We start from the raw sequence: 19,609 nt of genomic DNA on the forward strand, positions 1-19,609 counted from the left end.
CTTTCACCCAGATGATCTCCAGAACTCCATCAATGAGTCACTCTGTTCCTAATGCACTGCTGAAACAATATAGACCACTGAGGTAATACAGCCTGATTGAATTATCTCAGATGCATTCTGCCACATGATGTCAATATGATGCCAAGAGACCGATGTCAATAGTGTCAAATAAAAAAAACGTCAAAAAAATTGAGTATGTTTAAGGTTAAAAAAAAATATATATTTTCCACATACTGTACATTATTGTTTCTCCTCTTGATTTTTACAAGGCTCAGTCTGAAAAGCGAGGTGTGCTCTGATTGGCCAGCTATCCAGTGCATTTGTGTTTGACCGAATACCTCAAACGTGTGACAGAAATGTTATGCCCCTTAACATATTGTGATGCCCTGTCCGGCCAGACCTTCTTTCTTTGCGTGAACATCTGGGCAGCGTTATGCAAATCTTCCCACATAGTGATGTAAACATGTGGGGGCATGTTAGAATGAGACGTTTTGGGGGGGGGTGTACAAGTCTTACCTTTCATAAAGAATATCTCTTTGGTTTTGAGACTTTAGTCTTTGCAACTTTACAGATCTTCTTTATGCACCAAGAGCTTTTAACACTCCAAAAAGAAAGGAAAATTTTTTATCGCATCATATGACCCCTTTAAGCATTCCCATTTTTAAGCAAAGTAGGCCAACAACTTCGAAGTTCTTTTATTACTGGTGAAAATCTTTTCTTATGGTCAACAGGTCTGCTTCCCTAGTCAGCAGTAAAAAGGAAAGCTGTGCCACTAACATACTGTATTGGCAGGGAGGGAAAAATAAACCAGTTGTTTGCAAATGACCTCATTCACACATCTGCTCTTCCACAGAAAAGTCAAGCTCCTAAACTTTTCGAGTGGAAATGAAACAGAGACAGCTGTGTTTAATTAACTTATGCATGATGTATCAGAACATTCTGCACTGAATTTAACATTAAAATACACTAGACAAGGATAGACCAAGGTTCTGGCATATGGGCCACACATTGGGCTTTAAATATAGCACTCACAGTGTAAACCCTTTGAGATGTTCTGTATCGACTGGTTCCACAAGAATACGCTCTCATCTTTAAATCTAGTTTTGCTCAGGCTAACTGTCCCGCCGTGAGACCGCCTACAGTGGCCTTAAGGTGCATTTGCATCCTTTTTGGCCGGTCAGTGTTAACAAGAATTTCAACCTTAATTTCTATCCGCTTCACCCTGATATGGTGCACACGGCCAATGTCTTCCTTTGGGCAACACACAGACCCAAAAGGCCCACCTGTAATTTCAGCCTGACAATATAACATTTCTGAAATGAAATTGAGTCACCAGAGCGATCTGTGAAAATAAAACCCAGTCTGATGGTTTTTTTTTTGTCTAAGAATGGCGTTACAGCCCAGTTCACATTTGCAATCTCTGAAGAGAAGATATTCATTTTAAAATCTGTTGTATAAACAACTGTAAGAATATCTATTCTTGAGTACACTGGAAGATATGGTGTAGAAACAATTTAAATTAGAATCATGGTAAATTTCACAAGCAATTACAGAGATGGCAAGTAATATTTAATTAAACAAGAAATTGTAAAGTAGTAAAACTGAAATAGTATTTTTTGGTAAATCTGTACCAGAACTTACAACCTCATAAAATCATTTGAGAATTTGGATTAAAGCGTATTTATATCCTAATGAATATAAAATGTAAAAAGTCTCAATGACCCAAAAAATAGGTTGATTATCAAAAGATGCCACAGCTCTGAAGCTGTTAATTAAAAACAAAGCAGCAAACGCCCCTTGAAATGAGAACACTTCCATACACAATTATCTATGCACAGTAACACATATACTTTTGTTTTTGACACTGTGGCTAAATGCAAGGTCTGTGCTTCTTTGTGGACATTCGATCAGTTTTAATAACGCAAGGTGAGGCATATTCTACAATGAAGACTGCCTGCATTCTTTGCATACTTCTGCTCCGCACTAAAGGTATGTACTTTGCTGGGAATGTGAAGTACGTAATTTTGAGTTCATAACATGACTGGTGGTGGGACATACTTCCACATCATAAAATTGCACCTTAATACCAATTGGAATTCCATGCATAATAAGACTGAAATGTATATTGAGAAATTAAATAAGACGCCTAATTGTTTTTTTTTTTTTTAGGTGCATACATTTTTTAAATGTGCCAGTCGTCAACTGAAAGGTGGAAAAGGAGCCAAATCGCAATCTCATCCTCTACCATAGCTCAATGGATTGTGGGTATAATATTAGCCCAAAGGGCAAGCACAATTCAAAAATCCACCAGAAATAGTATATCTTCCAGTCAGCCTTTGGCATGATATTTTCAGCATATTGTAATTTGAAATTTATTAGGCTAATTCCTAATCAGTCTGGATATTAGGCAAACTGGTTTGCAACTATTCCAGTTACCTAATGTAACCTTGAACGAGATGAGATCCAAACCAGGTGTATATGCCTGTTCCAGCTCATATTTCAGGCTCAATGACTGAGAAAAACGGAGCTGTAGTCTAATTTTATTCAAGACGGAGAGGCTCTGAAAGCTGACAGCCATTTCTCATTGCCTACAGGCAGCTTCAAGAGAAGTCACAAGGAGTCATCTCAATCCTTTTCTTAGGAGACAGACATTAGGTATAAAAAAATCTGATATAGATATGTAGCAAAGGTATGTGGGGAAAATATATTCACAGTGAGATGTACCAACAAGCAGTACCTGGTGTTTGCTCAATCATATTCAGACTATTTATGGGAGTTTGTCATTTGTTATCTAGTCTTGCATAACAACCCACATCTGGGGGAAAAAATGTTAGGATAACTACTCCAAGTTCACATGCTAAAATGTGTTTTTCATTATAATAGCCAACTACTTAAAAACAAATTCATCAATATTGCAAATGTAAACCCTCATAAGACATTTCCTGAATAAATGTAATTAAACTGTGAGTTTCCAATCAAAGGTGCAATAGGAGATCTTGGAAAATGCTAACATTAGCCTGATAGCACTGAAAGCGAACGTCCCAACTTTCCTGCAATCGCTGTGCACAGCCACACCACTGAACGCATTGATGCACACAGACCAGAATACCAGAGACAACCTTACTACAATAGGCTACTACATCAGCGGTTCCCAATTCCAGTCCATGTTCCAAAGTGAAGTAAACCATTACCCAGGGAGTAGGGAGCAATGGACACAGTGTAGGGATCATATCAACTAGAACACAGTTCATTCATGTAGCTCGAGTTGGTCATCTGAATCGGGCGTGTTAACTTTAATCTTTAAAAGTTCTACAATATTATGAAGAAAGACCGGTTTGTTGATGTTTGTCTGCCACTCAAGCTCTGTCTGCATAGCGTGTGGGAATGCGGTAATAACGTATTCTGTCTGTGCGAACAGGGTGCCGAGTGTTTTGAGTGGATGTACATTTCTTGGTCCTACTCCTTCCACAGAATATTTAAATACAAATAAATAAATGTAAACCACTTAACTTAGTGACTGCTATCGGATTGTGAAGTGATTTTCAACCAGTATAACAAAAAAAAATCACGGGACCAGCTCTACTGATGAGATGAGCATGACAATCGAATGCAATTAATGGCACAACCCTACTAAAAATAAAGCTCTTCTTAACAAACCACACAATTTGAGGTATCAGTCATGTTCAATAACACCATCTATCACAATGTCCTTTACACAAAGAACCTCAAAGGTCTTCACAACAAACTGTCAAAATAAAATTTCAGTTCAACTTGGAGAAACTGTGACAGAAATATATACATTTATTACTGGCTGTTGTGGGGGATGAATAAAGGCCTCCTGAAGCGAATCAATGCTTGTTTTGTACTTCTAATTCATGACCGGTGTTTTGTTTTGTTCTCTCCTCTGCGCTTTTGCGTTCATTACTTCTCAACGGAGCTCACATACTACGTCATCCACCGGAACATCATCTATTGTGAACAAGTGTACGATAGGCATGACAGGTAGCAGAAGCTAGAGATTACTGTTTATAAAGTTTTAAATAAGGATATTTTCTTACAAAAATGCTTCATTCACCCCCTGGAGCAGTGTGGGACACTTTTTATGATGGATGCATGCGCTTTATTGTACTTCTTTTGGACTATTGAAAAATAAGAAAGTCATATACACCTAGGATGACATGAGGGTGAGTAAATCACATATTTTTATATTTTTGGGTGAACTATTGATTTAAGCCTCCTCCAAGCTGTGAGAATTCAATGAACTTTATTTCTTCTTACACACTTTTGGAAATAAGGAAGGGATGCTTTATATCAACCAAGGGTGAAAGCACAGTATGTGTGTGTGTGTGTGGCTGGGCGGGAAAAAGTGGTGCTTTTCCTGTCCAGCCACACATACACACTGTGCTTTCACCCCTGGTTGATATAAAGCATCCCTTCCTTATTTCTAAAAGTGTGTAAGAAGAAATAAAGAACATTATTTGGCATTTATGAAGCAGAAAAACAGTGATCACCTTATGTTGTGGTACAGCCACCCTGAAAGATTCCATTATGGCCGAGCTGTGCTGCTAGTAAGATGTTACGCTTTTCATTTACACATCCATTAGCCTTGATCCAGACTGCAGCCGCAGATACATAGATACATTCTATAATTAGCACTTTAATTCAACGTGACTGCATGCTCTGTGGTTTTTCTCTTTTCCATTTCCAAGAAAGTTGATGTATGGAAGAAAAAGTGAAAAAAGAAAACACAGAAGCTACATGATTCAGCACCATCTGACACCTTTAATACCAACCTTCATGAAGACCTGCCACTGGAATCAGACCTGTATTGATCATAATGTATTTCTCTGCTTATTGCTGTCTGTGTGGGCAATGGGAGGCTTCTAACTTTAGCACATAGACAATGAAAAAGAAATTAATATATACAATTATATAGATTTTTGGGCCAGGGCTGAATAATTTTGGAAAATAATCTAATAGCGATTTTTTTTCTAATCAATATTGCGATTTTATATGCAATAATTTTTTAATTCTCTTTTTGTATTATTCAACAAAAATGATCTAAAAATCATTGTATAGTATGAGCAGGGTCTGAAATATTTTTTTACTCAATCACTGTATTTTTAAACAACAATCACCCAACCTAAATTTTTTGTCACAGTGTATTTGTGTTTTAGAATTTAGAATTTTTAGAATGTATTTTTAAGACCTAATGCACAGGTCAAACTGTTACTTATAAGTTTTGTTTCTCAACTGTTAACATTAACGTAATAGCCTGTATAACGACAAGGTTTAGTATAAACTTACTGTTTACATGAATACACTTTTTTTTTTTTTTTTTGCCTGGCGGACAATAACATTTGGGAAAAATCAATAGATTTACACCAAAGAACTCTAGCAATAATATTACAGAAACTGCATCAGCTCTTTTAACTTAATGGGACAAAAAAAAAAAGTGCAAAAAAAGAAAAGAGCAAAGCTCAAAAGACCACCAGTGCAACCAACCTACAACAAGCATAGCCTAAGTGCTTTCTATTATATAAATTAGGACTGACATGCCTCCAGGACAAAAACATTCTGAAACCTTAAAAAGATCTTTAATCATCTGCATAATACATCAGGTTCACTTTCGGAGCAGTGCAAGGTGTATGCTCATCTTAATAAGGCCAGAACCTGCAAACGATAGTTCACAACAGTGACACATCCAAATAGAGAGCAGGAGAAACTCATCCAGAAATCCTGCTCTACCTTCTTGGCATATGGCAAAAAAATAACTGTTAATAAAGCATTTCAAACACCCTGGAGTTGACGTGCTTTGGGATGTCAGAAAGAATATGGCTAAAAACATCTCACCAAGAAGGAAATATGGCATGATATATTAGCTTCTGCCAAACACCAAAACAGATTCACACTAAAGTATAAAAGTATAGCACATCAGGTTCGAAATAGGGCTGTGCAAATAATCAAATGCAATTTTCATGTGCATCTCGTCAGTAAAGCCAGTTCTTTAATGACACATGAAAATCACATTCGATTTTTTGCAAAGCCCTAGTTCAAACAGAGAACATCAAAATCAGACAAAGCAAATCATTTTGAACAGATCAAACCAGAATAAATTAATTCAGATCAGACGGAAGTAAACTACATAGGACTTAACTCATTCAAATTAAACTGGAGGAAGAAAATGGACAGACAAGTGGCTGCTTTGTTCACAATTGGGGCAAGTTTCTAAGATGCACTTTTTCAATACAGAAACAGCTCTGTCAAGAAGAACTCAGAATAGATCTGTGAAATCAGTCATGAGGCAATAAAAAATACCCATTTATTAGTGACATATGCCCACATCAGGGTGTTTATGATGAGGGACACGTGACTCTATTAAGTTAACAATTTGACTTCATTGCAGTAATACAAACCAACAAATTCCCCACATGGCATTTGCCATATTCAGCACCTGATCCAAATAAATCCAATCCCAGCAGCGTTATCCATCCAGAGCAGCAGGCACTTTCCCAGCCTTATGCCGGATCACAGATTTAACACCAGTAAAATCTTAAGACCCTAGTAACAGCTGCCAGACCTCTGCATACCCACACCGCTGGACAGTGACGGATAGCGAGAGAAGAGCCAGCGTGATTGTTCCTTTGCCTGCAGGGAATTACTGCATTATGCTCAAACTACAGTAACAACAATGGCCCAGGACAACAGAAAAGCCATGTCTATTTCCATAAAGTTTAGACTAGAATTCTACATAGACTGCAAAGGGAACATGTCCAAAATCCCCATTCAGAGCTACATTTTGGCATGCAAAGAGTTTCTGCAGGTTTTATGAAGGTAAAATAAAGACATTTTTAAAGAAATCGTTCATCCCAAAATAATTTTTAAAGAAACTATTACACCCTCTGGGCATTTAACTATAAGCCAATAATTCTGGACAAAGCAAGAGCCAATAATACATAATAACACTTCCATTAGCAAAAAAGTCCCTTATTTTTTTATGAAAATAAACAAGCTGAAAACATACTTAACTGAAAAACTTTTAGTGCTTTTCTATATTAAGCCTCAGATGTCAACTATACATCGGATTGATTTCTTCTTTAAATTATAGAAAAGTAAAAATATGAATGATATTATAATGTTACATTAAAACTAAAATTAAAATAATTGGAAAACTTTTTAATATAACATGTAGAAATAAGCACAGCGAAAGTGGACTTTGAATGCTTAATAGATGCTTTGAACGATTACTTAATTGTGGCATCCATTACAATTACAATTCGATTAATTATGCAGCTCTAGTCGAAATTTCCTTTTTTACTTGGTAGAACTGGTGCTCCCAACTTCAAGAAGTTAAGAGCACCAAACAAAATTTTAGGAGCATCCACTGAATATTAAGGAGCATCACTACTGCCAATTGAGCGGAAGGGCTGGCAACATCCTGATGATTAAAAGCTTTTCAATTCTTTGCCACACACACTTGGCCCAGTATTTCTTGCTAGTGATGCATCAATCTTTATTCCAATTGTTCATTTTTCAGATGCGAGTAAGCTGATTCTGATAACAGATGATTTTTTATTATTATTTTTTTTTTAAGCGAGAGACAATAAAAGCATTTCCTTGGTTACTGCTTTGTTTTTTATATGCAATATACAAAGGCAAGATGAGAATAAATTGTAATTTAAACTTTTCTAAAGTCAATCAGTTACCCTCAGAAATACATTCATTTAGTCCCCCCTAACCAAATCGATATTTAGCAATTTCTTTCTATATTTCGCACATAGTGATCAGTGAGCTTGTTCTGCCTGCTACAGTATTTTATTTTCTTTGATTCCATCTTCATGTAGCAATAATAATAGGTAGAAATAAGCACAGCGAATCACGTAAGTGGACTTTGAACGATTAATAGATGCTTCAGCGTCTCTGGCCTGATTACGGCTATTTACAAACTTCGTAATTTTCCAGACAAATTACTTTTTAGAAAATTATTTCAATGCAGTTTGTGCAAGTCCAGATCAGACATTTCGGGAGCATATGCGACCAAAACGGTTGCAATTTCAAGCCCTGTAATGGACAGAGCACTTGTATTTTGTTTGGATTACTTGTGGATTATTGTGATGTTTTTATCAGCTTTTTGGACTCTCATTCTGACGGCACCCATTCACTGCAGAGGATTCATTGATGAGCAAGTGATGAGTTGCTACATTTCTCCTAATTTGTTCCAATGCAAAAACAAACATCTTGGATGGCCTGAGGGTGAAGAAATTTTTTAGCAATTTGCACACAAGTTGTATTAGCAACACTTCAGAATTTGAACAACAGATTCCCATCACTACTTAATTAATTTCCAAAGAATCTGCTCCAAAACACTTTAGATAATGGAAATAACTTTTACTTTACCTTTTGATAACACTGTAAAAAAAAAAAAAAAAAAAAAATTCCATTGCAAATGTCTAAAGAGTCTTAAATCAAGAAGATGCATTTACTTGAAAATCAAGATTATCTAAAACGAGACTTTCTGAGAAACTGATTCAAATTAATTTTTTTTTTTTTTAAATCAATTTAATTCAAATTGAAAACAAATTTTCATACCTCGCTGACAGCTATTGTTCTTGTTTTAAGAATAATCTCACTTAATTTTCTGAATTAATATCTTCATTTTGCAACTCAAGTAAATGTACCTTGATTTAAGGAAATTTAGATATTTGGATTGAAAAGCAAGACAAAAATATTGAGAAAGATATTCCACAATGCCATGACTACTCTGTGCTTTTCTGACCTTTTTAAGGCCTTAATTTCTGGAAGGGCAAATTTAGATTTTCAGATCAGCAGAAACCCTTCTTTAGTATACAAATAAATGCCAAATTAAAGACTCCACACATCTAAAACACATGATGCCTGTAATGAGAGCTGTAAGACTAAAAATGGTTTGGTGATTTAGTATTTGTTTTAGTCATGCCTGAACTGGCAGTGCATCGCACAGATGGTCACACATTATCAGGGCAGAGACACAAAATATCTTTATTTTCCTTCACAAATAAAACATGCAATGGTTTGTAATTTTCACAGATGGGTTAGGAGCAAAACAACTCATTTACACAAACACACAACTGGTCAGCACTCTAAACAATGACTGACCACCTCAGCACAACTCATCAGAGACTAACACATCTGCTCCTCCAAATTCATCGCACCTCTGACCAGCTGGACAGGCTGATTGGATCTAATCAATATCCGTGACCTGATAAAACGATCATTCACAGATATTTACAATGTGTTATATTCATAATATGTGAAGAGAATATAAGAGTCGGACACTCATTATCAGACACAATATGTTCTAATCAACAATATCAGATATGATGTGATCGTACGTGTCAGACTGAAAATATCTTATGTTAAAATTCTGAATCTGATCTTCATAACGTGCTAAGCTTATTGTGAAGGTTTGATCTCTGAGTTAAACTTTGATTAAGAACAAGTCTGATATTCTGAGTCTGTCGAGTGAGATCAGATCATAGTTGCAGCATGCATGTATTATTTAATATCAGCTAAATTAATATCAGATATTTTAAATAAGAAAAAATAACCAAACCAGGTTATGAAAGACATTAGATCCTCAGTGTGTCTATATTACAATATAACAGTCACCTTCTAATATTATTAATCGTTATTATTTCAAAATTAGACTGTATCTGATATTGTTGATCAACTAACTTAGGTGTTATAAATTAATTACTATATTAAAGAGTGCCTACTATTGCAAATCAGATTAAATGTTTTATATGAATAACAAATCACATTTTAGTGCCTGTCTAATATTATTGAACATATCAAACGTTATGAGCAGATTAGAGTGAGACCAATATTATTGAACGGGGAAGAATTAGAAATCACAACAGAGTCTGATATTGATAGATATATCAGATCTCATGTAAATAAACCAGATCAGTGTGATTCTGAGATTATTGATAGGAGCAGATGTTAGAAAGCAATGTCCAGATTAAAATGTGTCTGGTATTGGTGATCAGATTAAATGTGCTTAATATATGAGATGACTTTATGTCTGATATTTTTCGTTGAGGTGATTCTGTCTGATTTGTTCAACGCGTCGTTTAAATGACTAACTTAACGTTACACCGAGTCCCTGCAGTACTTTAGACACACAGAGATCTAAAAATATAGAACATATCCCGGCTAAACACCGATATAATTCATTTTAGAGCAATACCACAACTAAAATACCACCAATATGAGTGTTATTTTGAAATTAGTTGTTTGATGTTAGCCGCTGCTAACCGACCCGCTTTCGAACGACACAACCGTTATTTTACAGTAAGTTACCTCAGGATAAATCCAGCAGAAAGGACGTCGGTCCTCAAGCACGTCAGTTCCTTGGCGTGTTCATGGCGTCGGTAAGGGATAGAAACGGCCCGGTAAACGGCTGCCGAAAACGCTCGGTCTCTGAGGTGCAGCAAAACGCGTACGCGCTCCAGCAGACAGACAGCGAGCGGCGATATGCGCGTGCGCGACGGCTAACCGGGAACGCGCGAGCGCGTGCTGCCATCTAGCGCTCAGAGAGGAGAACGCGAAAGTACGTTTACAAATGTTTTTAGTAATATGTCGGCATAAAATTAATTTATAATAATTAATTTACTGATAATCGTGTATTTGCGTGTTTGATATATTACAAACGCGGATATAGTAAGAGGAAATTGTTTGAAACATGTATTTGGAGCTCCAGACCAGTAGGTGGCAGTGTGAGCGCAGGTTGTCAGTGTTGACTCCAGCTGAAGAAAAGCGCTCACGTGTCTGATGTCTGCTGCTCCTCACGTCTGAGCCATGGAAAGAAAACACATGTCCGCATTATCTATTTACCAGTCATTATCAGGAGGAACAAAACCACAAGTGCAGGTAAAACTTTTGCTTATGAGGAGCTGCATGAAAGAAAATATTATAGAATAATATGTAATCCATAAATAAATATATAATATACTGTATTGTGCCTACATTGTACAAAACGTCTCTGTTCCTTTGCCAACAAAACAGAATTCTTTAGCTAGCATTTAATAAAACTATAAAAATATAATAATAATCATAAAAAACTGGTATACTCTGTTATTCCTACTCTGTCAAACTGGGGTGTATGAAAAAGGTTAGACAAACAGTGTAAAAAAAATCTACAAATAATGTAAAAAAAATAAATGATTGTAATAAATCTAACAGTATAATACAATAAAGTAATTAAAATAAAATATTTTTCATATAATATTAGTTTTTAGCTGTATAAATGTGGTCTTTATTCATGAAAACATATTGCTTCTCTTTAGCTTGTGGGCCTTATCACCAGAGTGATGTCATTTGGGGTCTAAATAAAAAATGTATATATCATGGCATTACTTCTATTTTTTTGTAAGGGCTGTGAATGTAATTGCATGACTTCTGCCTTGCAGGCAAACTCTCCGCCAGCGAAGAAAATCAAAAAGAAGGAGAATGGCGTCCAACCAAACAAGAAATCCAATAAAAAGAAAAGGATGAAGCCTCTGAAGTCCAGTATGAGGCTCAGCAGCAGTGATGAGGAGAAATCAAAGTCTGTAAGTGTCTAAAAACTATGTCTAAAGAAGACTTCGTAAAAAAAGAAAGGAGATTTGAAGCTCATGGTCTTTTGTTTTTCCAGCAGGAGTACTGCGAGACACATAACGGTGAAGGATTTGACAGTCCAGCTCTTGATGTGCTCCTGACAGATCTGGCGAAGGTCAACAACAGCAGAGAGAGAGCTAACAGACTGTTCCAGTGGCTTCTTCACCCCGTCCAAGACAAGAGCTTCTTCAGGTGTGAGAAAAGTTGTTTCTTAATTGATGGATTTTGTAACATTGTCCCCGTTATTGAATTAAATCGTATAGAAGCTTGTTTTCACCACTGGATAAAAAAACTAAAACTCACAGTTGCTTGTTTATTTATTTATTTACTTTATTTACTTTTCTTCTCAGATATAAACTGAAAAGTCTGAATTGTGATCAATTACTGTGAAAGAAACACAAAAACAGAACTCTGAGAAATTCTGAGAAAAAAGTCAGAATTGTGAAAAAAAAAAGTCCAAATTCTAAGTTAATATCTTGCAGTTTCTGTGTTTACATCTTGCAAGTCTGAGGAAAAAAATCTAGTCTAAATCATGAGATACAAAGATTTTTCTGTGGTGGAAAAGGGCTTGCATAGAGACGAATCAGCATTGAACTACATTGAGCTGAATATTGGTAATATTGTCTTCTGTAGAGCTGGTTTTCAGCCAGAATTAAAGTTACTTAATAACTACTTAATTCATCCACAGCGTGTTCTAGAAGTCGCTTTGGATCAAAGATGAGTTACAGGTCTTGTTCTTTCCACATTACAGAGAGAACTGGGAGAAGAAACCGATTCTTATCCAACGACAGAATCCAGAATATTACAAAGGACTCTTTTCGACGGCTGAGTTTGACCGCATCTTAAGAAATGTAAGTAGTTTATTCTTTGATTTAGAAAGAATTAGTATCTCTAATGTCACTGTGAGATGTAATGATCAGTGTTTTGTTTAGAATGATGTCCAGTATGGAGTGAACCTGGATGTGACGAGCTACACAAATGGAAAAAGAGAGACACACAATCCTCCAGGAAGAGCTCTACCGTACACGGTGTGGGATTTTTATGAGGTACATTTCCCTGACACTGAAGACTGGCGTAATGATGCTGAAAATTCAGCTTTACATCACAGAAATAAATTACATTTTACAATATATTTAAATAGAAAATGGCTGTTTTAAATGTTAATAATATTTCACAATATTTGTTTGTTTTTACTGTATTTTTGATCAAATAAATGAGTCATTCTAAAATGTTTGAAAATCCTTTCAACATCAAACTATACGATACAGAAGCATAAAGGTTGTGATATGCTTTCGTGCAATATAAATAACGTATATGTAAAGCCTCAATGTTTGCTTCACTGTTAAAATCTGAAGTTTATTCACACATGTTGTTCTTCTGTTGTCAGAGCGGCTGTTCTCTCCGAATGCTCAATCCTCAAGCGTTTTCCTCCACTGTGTGGCAAGTGCTCTCTATTCTTCAGGAGAAGTTTGGCAGTATGGCGGGTGCAAATGTGTATGTGACAATGATTCAATGAACCACTATTTTATTACATTCTTTTGCTAAAATTTCTGTCGGTTATTGTATAACTGTAACATGTTTTCAGATATCTGACACCAGCGAGGACGCAGGGCTTTGCTCCTCACTATGATGATATAGAGGCATTCATTTTGCAGTTGGAGGGGAAAAAGCATTGGAGAGTGTACAACCCTCGGTGAGCGATAAGTTATGCTTTAAAGGAGCAGTTCATCCAAAATGTCCTGACAATTATTAATTTTCACCCTCAGGCTATTCAAAATGTAGATGAGTTTGTCGCTTAATCAGATTTGGAGAGATGTAGCATCTCATCACTTGCTCAGTAATGTATCCTCTGCAAGTGAATGGGTGCCGTCAGAATGAGAGTCCAAACAGCTGTTTAAAACATCACAATAATCCACAGCACTCCACTTCAAGACATAAACTGATGGACTGGAGTGGTGGGGATTACTTGTGAATTATAGTGATGTTTTTATCAGCTGTTTGGACTCTGATGGCACCCATTCACTGCAGAGCATCTCAGATGCTCTTCTACATCTTGGATGGCCTGATGGTGAATAAATTGTAAATTACATTTTTTGGGTCCTCTAAACTTCAGCTGTCATGTCCATAAATAAAAAATAATAATCTTGCAGTATTAACTAGTAGCGCCTCTGTCGTCCCTCAGATCTGAAGATGAAGTGTTGCCACTGGTGTCCAGTCGTAAGTACAGTTATTATGTACATGGCTGGTCATATTAACGAGTATAAAGGGGATAAACTCTCTCTCTGATGCGTTTCTCCTAAAGCTAATTTCAGTCAGGACGAGATCGGGCAGCCCATCATGGACGTGGTGCTGGAAGCTGGCGATCTGCTGTATTTTCCTCGTGGCTTCATTCATCAGGGCGACTGTCTGCCTGACGCTCACTCGATGCACATCACCGTCTCCTCCTTCCAGAGGAACAGCTGGGGAGATCTGCTCCTTAAAGTACAACCTTTTACCTCTGAATGAATCACTGATGAATATCGGATAAGAGAATCTCACAAAATGAATCAGTCGATGAATCTTGAATAAGTGAATCTCACAAAAGGAATCAGTCGATGAATCTTGAATGATAAGTGAATCTTACAAAATGAATCAGTCGATGAATCTTGAATAAGTGAATCTCACAAAAGGAATCAGTCGATGAATCTTGAATGATAAGTGAATCTCACAAAAGGAATCAGTCGATGAATCTTGAATGATAAGTGAATCTCAAAAAGAATCAGTCAATTAATCTTGAATAAGTGAATCTCACAAAAGGAATCAGTTGATGAATCTTGAATGATAAGTGAATCTCAAAAAGAATCAGTCAATTAATCTTGAATAAGTGAATCTCACAAAAGGAATCAGTTGATGAATCTTGAATGATAAGTGAATCTCACAAAATGAATCCGTCGATGAATCTTGAATGATAAGTGAATCTCAAAAAGAATCAGTCGATTAATCTTGAATAAGTGAATCTCACAAAAGGAATCATTCGATGAATCTTGAATGATAAGTGAATCTCACAAAATGAATCAGTCGATGAATCTTGAATAAGTGAATCTCACAAAATGAATCATTCGATGAATCTTGAATAAGTGAATCTCACAAAATTGAATCAGTCGATGAATCTTGAATAAGTGAATCTCACAAAATGAATCAGTCGATGAATCTTGAATGATAAGTGAATCTCACAAAATGAATCAGTCGATGAATCTTGAATAAGTGAATCTCACAAAATGAATCAGTCGATGAATCTTGAATGATAAGTGAATCTCACAAAATGAATCATTCGATGAATCTTGAATGATAAGTGAATCTCACAAAATGAATCAGTCGATGAATCTTGAATGATAAGTGAATCTCACAAAATGAATCAGTCGATGAATCTTGAATGATTTAAGCACATTTAACATCCCTCTTTCCTGTGAAACATGAACTAGATATTTCTATTTAAGATTCATTCAGATTAGATATCATCACTCCAGTGGATGTCTTTGATTTGCAGTTGATGCCGGCAGCTCTGGAGATCGCGATGGAGGAAGACGTTGAGATCAGGAAGGGACTGCCGCTCGATTACCTTCAGTTCATGGGAGTTCAGAACTCTGAGAAGGTACTTGTGTTTCTACTTCATTAATACACAGGCCTGTTCATTCCTGAGCTTTACCGACACACAAATCACTTGTGCGTGTGAACAGGAAGAACCACGCAGAGACAAATTCATTGCACATATCGAAGGCCTGATGAAGAAACTGGTCAACTATGCTCCAGTCGATGCTGCTGTGGATCAGAAAGCCAGAGACTTCCTGCACGACTGTCTTCCTCCGGTGCTGAGCGCTGGTGAGTCTCACATTAACACCTCTGCTGGGCATCAGAGCGTGTGTTTTTGCTTTAAAACATCCCTTTTGAAAGGTCAGACATATAAACTTAAACCAGTTTTGTAAGTTTCAGAAAAGGTTTGTCCGATAAATGTCTAAATATATGCCAGTTTTACAGAAATGACAATTTATACTGTATGTTAAATCTCTTTTAGTGTATATATCCAAATTGCAACTCCTAATTTTGAGTTTGCATCTCTGTTCTGATTTTTTTCTTGGAATTTTGAGATTACAATTCGCAATTATGACCTTTTTCTCTACATTTTGAGTTTATCTCTTGTAATTCTGACTTTTGTCTTTGTATTTTGACTTTACATTTTGTAGTTTACTTTTTTTTTCTCAGAATTTTGAGTTTAAATCCTACAATGCAACATTTTTATTCAGAATTTTTAATTTACATTCCCAAATTCTGTTTTTTTTTTTCTCATAATTTTCCATTTACATCTCACAGTTCTGATTTTTTTCTGTAAATATTGAGCTTATACCTTCCAATTCAGACTTTTTCTCAGATTTTTGGGTTTATATCTCGCAATCCTGACTTTTTTCTTTTCATTTTCTCAGTACATTTTGCAATCATAATTTTGAGTTTAAATCCTACAATGCAAAATTTGTATTCAGAATTTTGAGTCTACATTCCACAAATTTTTCCCCTGAATCTTGGGTTTATATCTAGCAATTTTTTATTTATTTTTCTCAGAATTTTCAATTTACACCTCGCAAATCTTTTATTTTTCGTAGTTGTTTTTATTTTTCGGAAATTACTTTTCTTCTCACTTCTTTGCAAACACATAATTGTGATATTTTTTTTTTTTTTCTCAGAATCTCACAATTCTGAGTTTGTATCTCATAATTTACATCAAAATTGCGAGAAAAAGATGAATTTGTGAAATATAAACTCACAAATTGTAAGGAAAAAGTAAGAATTTTGAGGGGGGAGAACTCTCTATTACCTTCCATAGGATTAAAGCTGAAATACTCCTTCAGTAAAATGCATTTGTGTGTGTTTTGTAGAGGAGAAGGCCAGCAGTGTGTACGGGGCTCCTGCTCGATGGGGAGACGGTGAGGCCCTTGATGTGACTGTTCAACTGAAGGGCCAAACCCAAATCAGACTCTTAGGGGCCCTAGCTGCAAGGTACCAATACACAGTATTTTCTATAACCCTGATCAGTCTTCTCAATCTGGTTTTGTAAGATGCATAAAGTGAATTTGTATTCTGCACTGAATGTGATGAGAGAACTTATCGGGATATACATTCAGTTTGTTGTAATAAATATTATTTTAATGTAAAATCACGTTTTCATAGGTTGTGCAGTGATGGAGACACTGTGTCTCTGTTTTACACTTCTGAGAACTCTAGAGTCTATCATAAAGAACAACCCAAGAGCATTGAGATGAAAGCAGAGGTAAGCATGAGCTCTTGTCTGAAATGACTGCAGCTTTGACCTTCTTTAAGCAGTGGACTGATCAGGTTTGATTTTAACAGCACATAGATGCCATGGAGTTTCTGATTCATTCATATCCCAAGTTTGTTTCTGTGGCCAGTTTGCCATGTGAGACAATGGAGGCAAAGGTACTGCATTTGTTTTATACTTAAGGACTTTAGCTTTTATATATTAATGCGTGCGTATTATGTTGAGTTTGAAATGAATGTCGTTTTGCAGATGTCTCTGGCTGAGCTGCTCTTTGAGAAGGGACTGATCCACACAGCTAAACCTTTCACAGCTGAATAAAACCAGTATTTTGTGTCCTATGTCATAAATTTATCATCTGTTGTAACTACAATGTGTATAAAACATCTTTAGAAATCAACCAAAGAGTATTTTTGAGGTTTCTTTATCCTGTTGACCAGTTATGGTAAGTCTAAAAAAATAAAAAGAAATGTATAGGTGTTTGCTCAATTTAAGCTTAAAATGTTATTATACATTGACAAAGCCTTCCATACATTTTGGGAAAACAAATGCTTAATAATCTGTTCAATCAGTTATAGTTGCACCAATGCTAAAATAGTTCAGTATCGTTCAATATCATGAGTTTGGACTGAATAGAAACCAGCCAACTCATAAAATCTCTCATCACTCGTCCTTAATGTGCTGTAAATAAAAACTACAAGGCATTACGGAACTAAATGCAAAATTTATTGCACCAACATGCTTGCAATCAGAAACATGGTGGATGAACAGACAATATACACATAGAGGGTCCAATATATATTTGTAGGAGTCTCACTTCCAGGTGTATTCCTCACCAGGCTTCAGTTCTCTGAAATCAGAAAGTTACATATTCAGTCATTATAAAGGCACGCTCTGGTTTTAAGACATCTTTATAAGAAGTTGTGTGACCTGCTGTATAAAGCACTCTTGTTTCTGAATGCTGTGAGTTTCTGGTCATTCCATCGGTCCAGATAAACCCCGATGACGAAACCCAGAGGGACCAGGATATTGACCCAGTGCTCACGAACTGCTGCTGCGAAGTTCACCATGATGACTGTGATTTAAAGAAAACAGGGTAGCACTTTACAACAGTTAGTGTTAGTTAATTTACGAATAAAACGAACAAGGTGTTACTTTTTTTTATGTTAAAACCTGTTAACCGTCGCTCACATTTTTGCACATAGCTTGGAATGTGCATGATGTAAACCTACATTTTTATAATTCATGACTGAAACTTTTTTGACATGATTTTGATGTACCATTTTCACGGTAATGCAACGTTTGAATTTAAAATGGGTTTCAAAGGATTAATTTTTGAGATTTAGTTTTTAAGTGATATGATTTCTAAAGTGTGATAGAGAAAAAGGACAACAAAGGTCAGAACTCCTGGTATGATGTAGGTTTTCGAGGTGCACACATGCCATAAATTAACCTATTACTTTCCTACATCATTTTTAACAAAAAAGATTGGTCAAATATCTATTTAGGAATCTTCGACCTTTCCAAAGATATTTAGTTTGTCGTGATTAGATTAGGATTTAATTGTAATATAGTGAAGTAAATGTAGGGGGCCCACGGAGGGGCCAGGTGGCAATTAACAGGTTAATGAAAATACAGTGGATCATGTTAATTCACAGTGCGTTAGCGAGTGTTAACAAGCACACTTTTGACTTTATTAATGCATTAACTAAGATTTATAAATGATGTAGAAGTGTTGTTCTTGCTTAATTGATGTTAACTAAAGTAGCTCAATAATGAACCTTATTGTAAAGTACCGAAAACAGGTATAAATTGAGTTCAATGATTAATGGCTTCTGCTTAAATGGTTAAAATAAATAATAATAAGAATGACATGTGTCGTGAAATATTGTTCAGTTATGTGGAGTTAAAGTCAATGAAATACAGCAAATCTGTCGCATTCAATAATTTGTCTACAGAAACTTAGTCTAAACTTATTATCTACTGACTTAATTGAAACATCGAAATATAGATAGCATAATGAAAGCAATCATCACTTATATAATGTTATTGTTGATGTGAAGGTGACTGCATCTACACATCTGTTACTGTCCTCACATAAACACGAGATTTTAATCCCATTACGTCCGCAGAAAATTATTATAAACGTTTACTTAACTTTAATAATGACAATTAAGTTTAAAACACGTTTTATAAATAAATATATATGAATTTTAAGTAATTTACCTAACGTTAGTTTCCTCTGTGTTATTAGCAGAGCAGCATTAGCAGGACTGTACCAACTAGAAAAGGGAGGTGCTAATCTCTCCTTTCCACAATATTGAAAGGTTTCTGTATATATATATATATATATATATATATATATATATATATATATATATATATATATATATATATATATATACTTTTTTTCATAAATTCAATTTTTTTTTACAGTTTCATAGTAGAAAGGCTGTACTTTTATACTGTACTTTTCTCATCAAAACTTACGTTTTAGAGATGGATTTAATTCAAACGTGTTGTATTGATATTAATAAAAAGTGAGCCATGTTCCACAATACGCTTTATGAGACTTTTCTTAAAGGGATACTCCACCCCAAAATGAATATTTTGTCATTAATCACTTACCCCCATGTCATTCCAAATCCATAAAATCTTCATTTGTCT

The 19,609-nt window shown here is 35.6% G+C and overlaps 3 protein-coding genes across 6 annotated transcripts in view; 1 reads left to right on the plus strand and 2 right to left on the minus strand.

Moving 5' to 3' along the window:
* LOC127938533 (exostosin-like 3) overlaps nt 1-10,515 on the minus strand; it is a 29,038-nt gene extending 18,523 nt beyond the window's left edge. For all 3 annotated transcript variants that reach the window (XR_008148732.1, XR_008148731.1, XM_052535198.1), the window contains exon 1: nt 10,342-10,515. The gene's annotated coding sequence lies outside the window, so the exon portion shown is untranslated. The remainder of the gene's footprint in view (nt 1-10,341) is intronic.
* Nucleotides 10,516-10,745: 230 nt separating this feature from the next.
* On the plus strand, nt 10,746-17,431 carry LOC127938534 (ribosomal oxygenase 1). Of its 2 annotated transcripts, none has more exons than XM_052535200.1 (15): nt 10,746-10,911; nt 11,451-11,591; nt 11,675-11,829; nt 12,389-12,488; nt 12,570-12,683; nt 13,025-13,131; nt 13,223-13,330; nt 13,820-13,854; nt 13,940-14,118; nt 15,164-15,268; nt 15,354-15,495; nt 16,545-16,665; nt 16,837-16,936; nt 17,017-17,103; nt 17,195-17,431. In XM_052535200.1, the coding sequence occupies exons 1-15, from the start codon at nt 10,840-10,842 to the stop codon at nt 17,261-17,263; spliced, it is 1,635 nt and encodes a 544-aa protein (XP_052391160.1). In that variant the 5' UTR covers nt 10,746-10,839; the 3' UTR covers nt 17,264-17,431. The 2 variants fall into 2 exon arrangements, with proteins under 2 accessions (XP_052391160.1, XP_052391161.1); XM_052535201.1 differs by having other exon boundaries at nt 11,678-11,829.
* A 215-nt stretch (nt 17,432-17,646) lies between these two features.
* Nucleotides 17,647-19,243, minus strand: LOC127938535 (NADH dehydrogenase [ubiquinone] 1 beta subcomplex subunit 1-like). Its single transcript, XM_052535202.1, has 3 exons — nt 19,169-19,243; nt 17,873-18,017; nt 17,647-17,792 (listed from the first exon to the last, which is right to left on the minus strand). Exons 2-3 carry the CDS (start codon nt 18,010-18,012, stop codon nt 17,756-17,758), a joined length of 177 nt encoding a protein of 58 aa, XP_052391162.1. The 5' UTR covers nt 18,013-18,017; nt 19,169-19,243; the 3' UTR covers nt 17,647-17,755.
* Between the last annotated feature and the right edge of the window lie 366 nt (nt 19,244-19,609).

This window comes from Carassius gibelio, chromosome A20 (genome assembly GCF_023724105.1).
Source record: "Carassius gibelio isolate Cgi1373 ecotype wild population from Czech Republic chromosome A20, carGib1.2-hapl.c, whole genome shotgun sequence".
Taxonomy (NCBI): domain Eukaryota; kingdom Metazoa; phylum Chordata; class Actinopteri; order Cypriniformes; family Cyprinidae; genus Carassius; species Carassius gibelio.

What these genes read in the sequence shown, in the direction of transcription:
- LOC127938534 (XM_052535200.1), top strand. Translation starts at nt 10,840, where the DNA reads ATGGAAAGAAAACACATGTCCGCATTATCTATTTACCAGTCATTATCA. An exon ending in TTGACCGCATCTTAAGAAAT is followed by an intron (nt 12,489 to 12,569) that starts GTAAGTAGTTTA and finishes TGTTTTGTTTAG; the next exon opens with AATGATGTCCAGTATGGAGT. An exon ending in AGTATGGCGGGTGCAAATGT is followed by an intron (nt 13,132 to 13,222) that starts GTATGTGACAAT and finishes ACATGTTTTCAG; the next exon opens with ATATCTGACACCAGCGAGGA.
- LOC127938535 (XM_052535202.1), bottom strand. Translation starts at nt 18,012, where the DNA reads ATGGTGAACTTCGCAGCAGCAGTTCGTGAGCACTGGGTCAATATCCTG. An exon ending in AAGAGTGCTTTATACAGCAG is followed by an intron (nt 17,793 to 17,872) that starts GTCACACAACTT and finishes TTCTGATTTCAG; the next exon opens with AGAACTGAAGCCTGGTGAGG.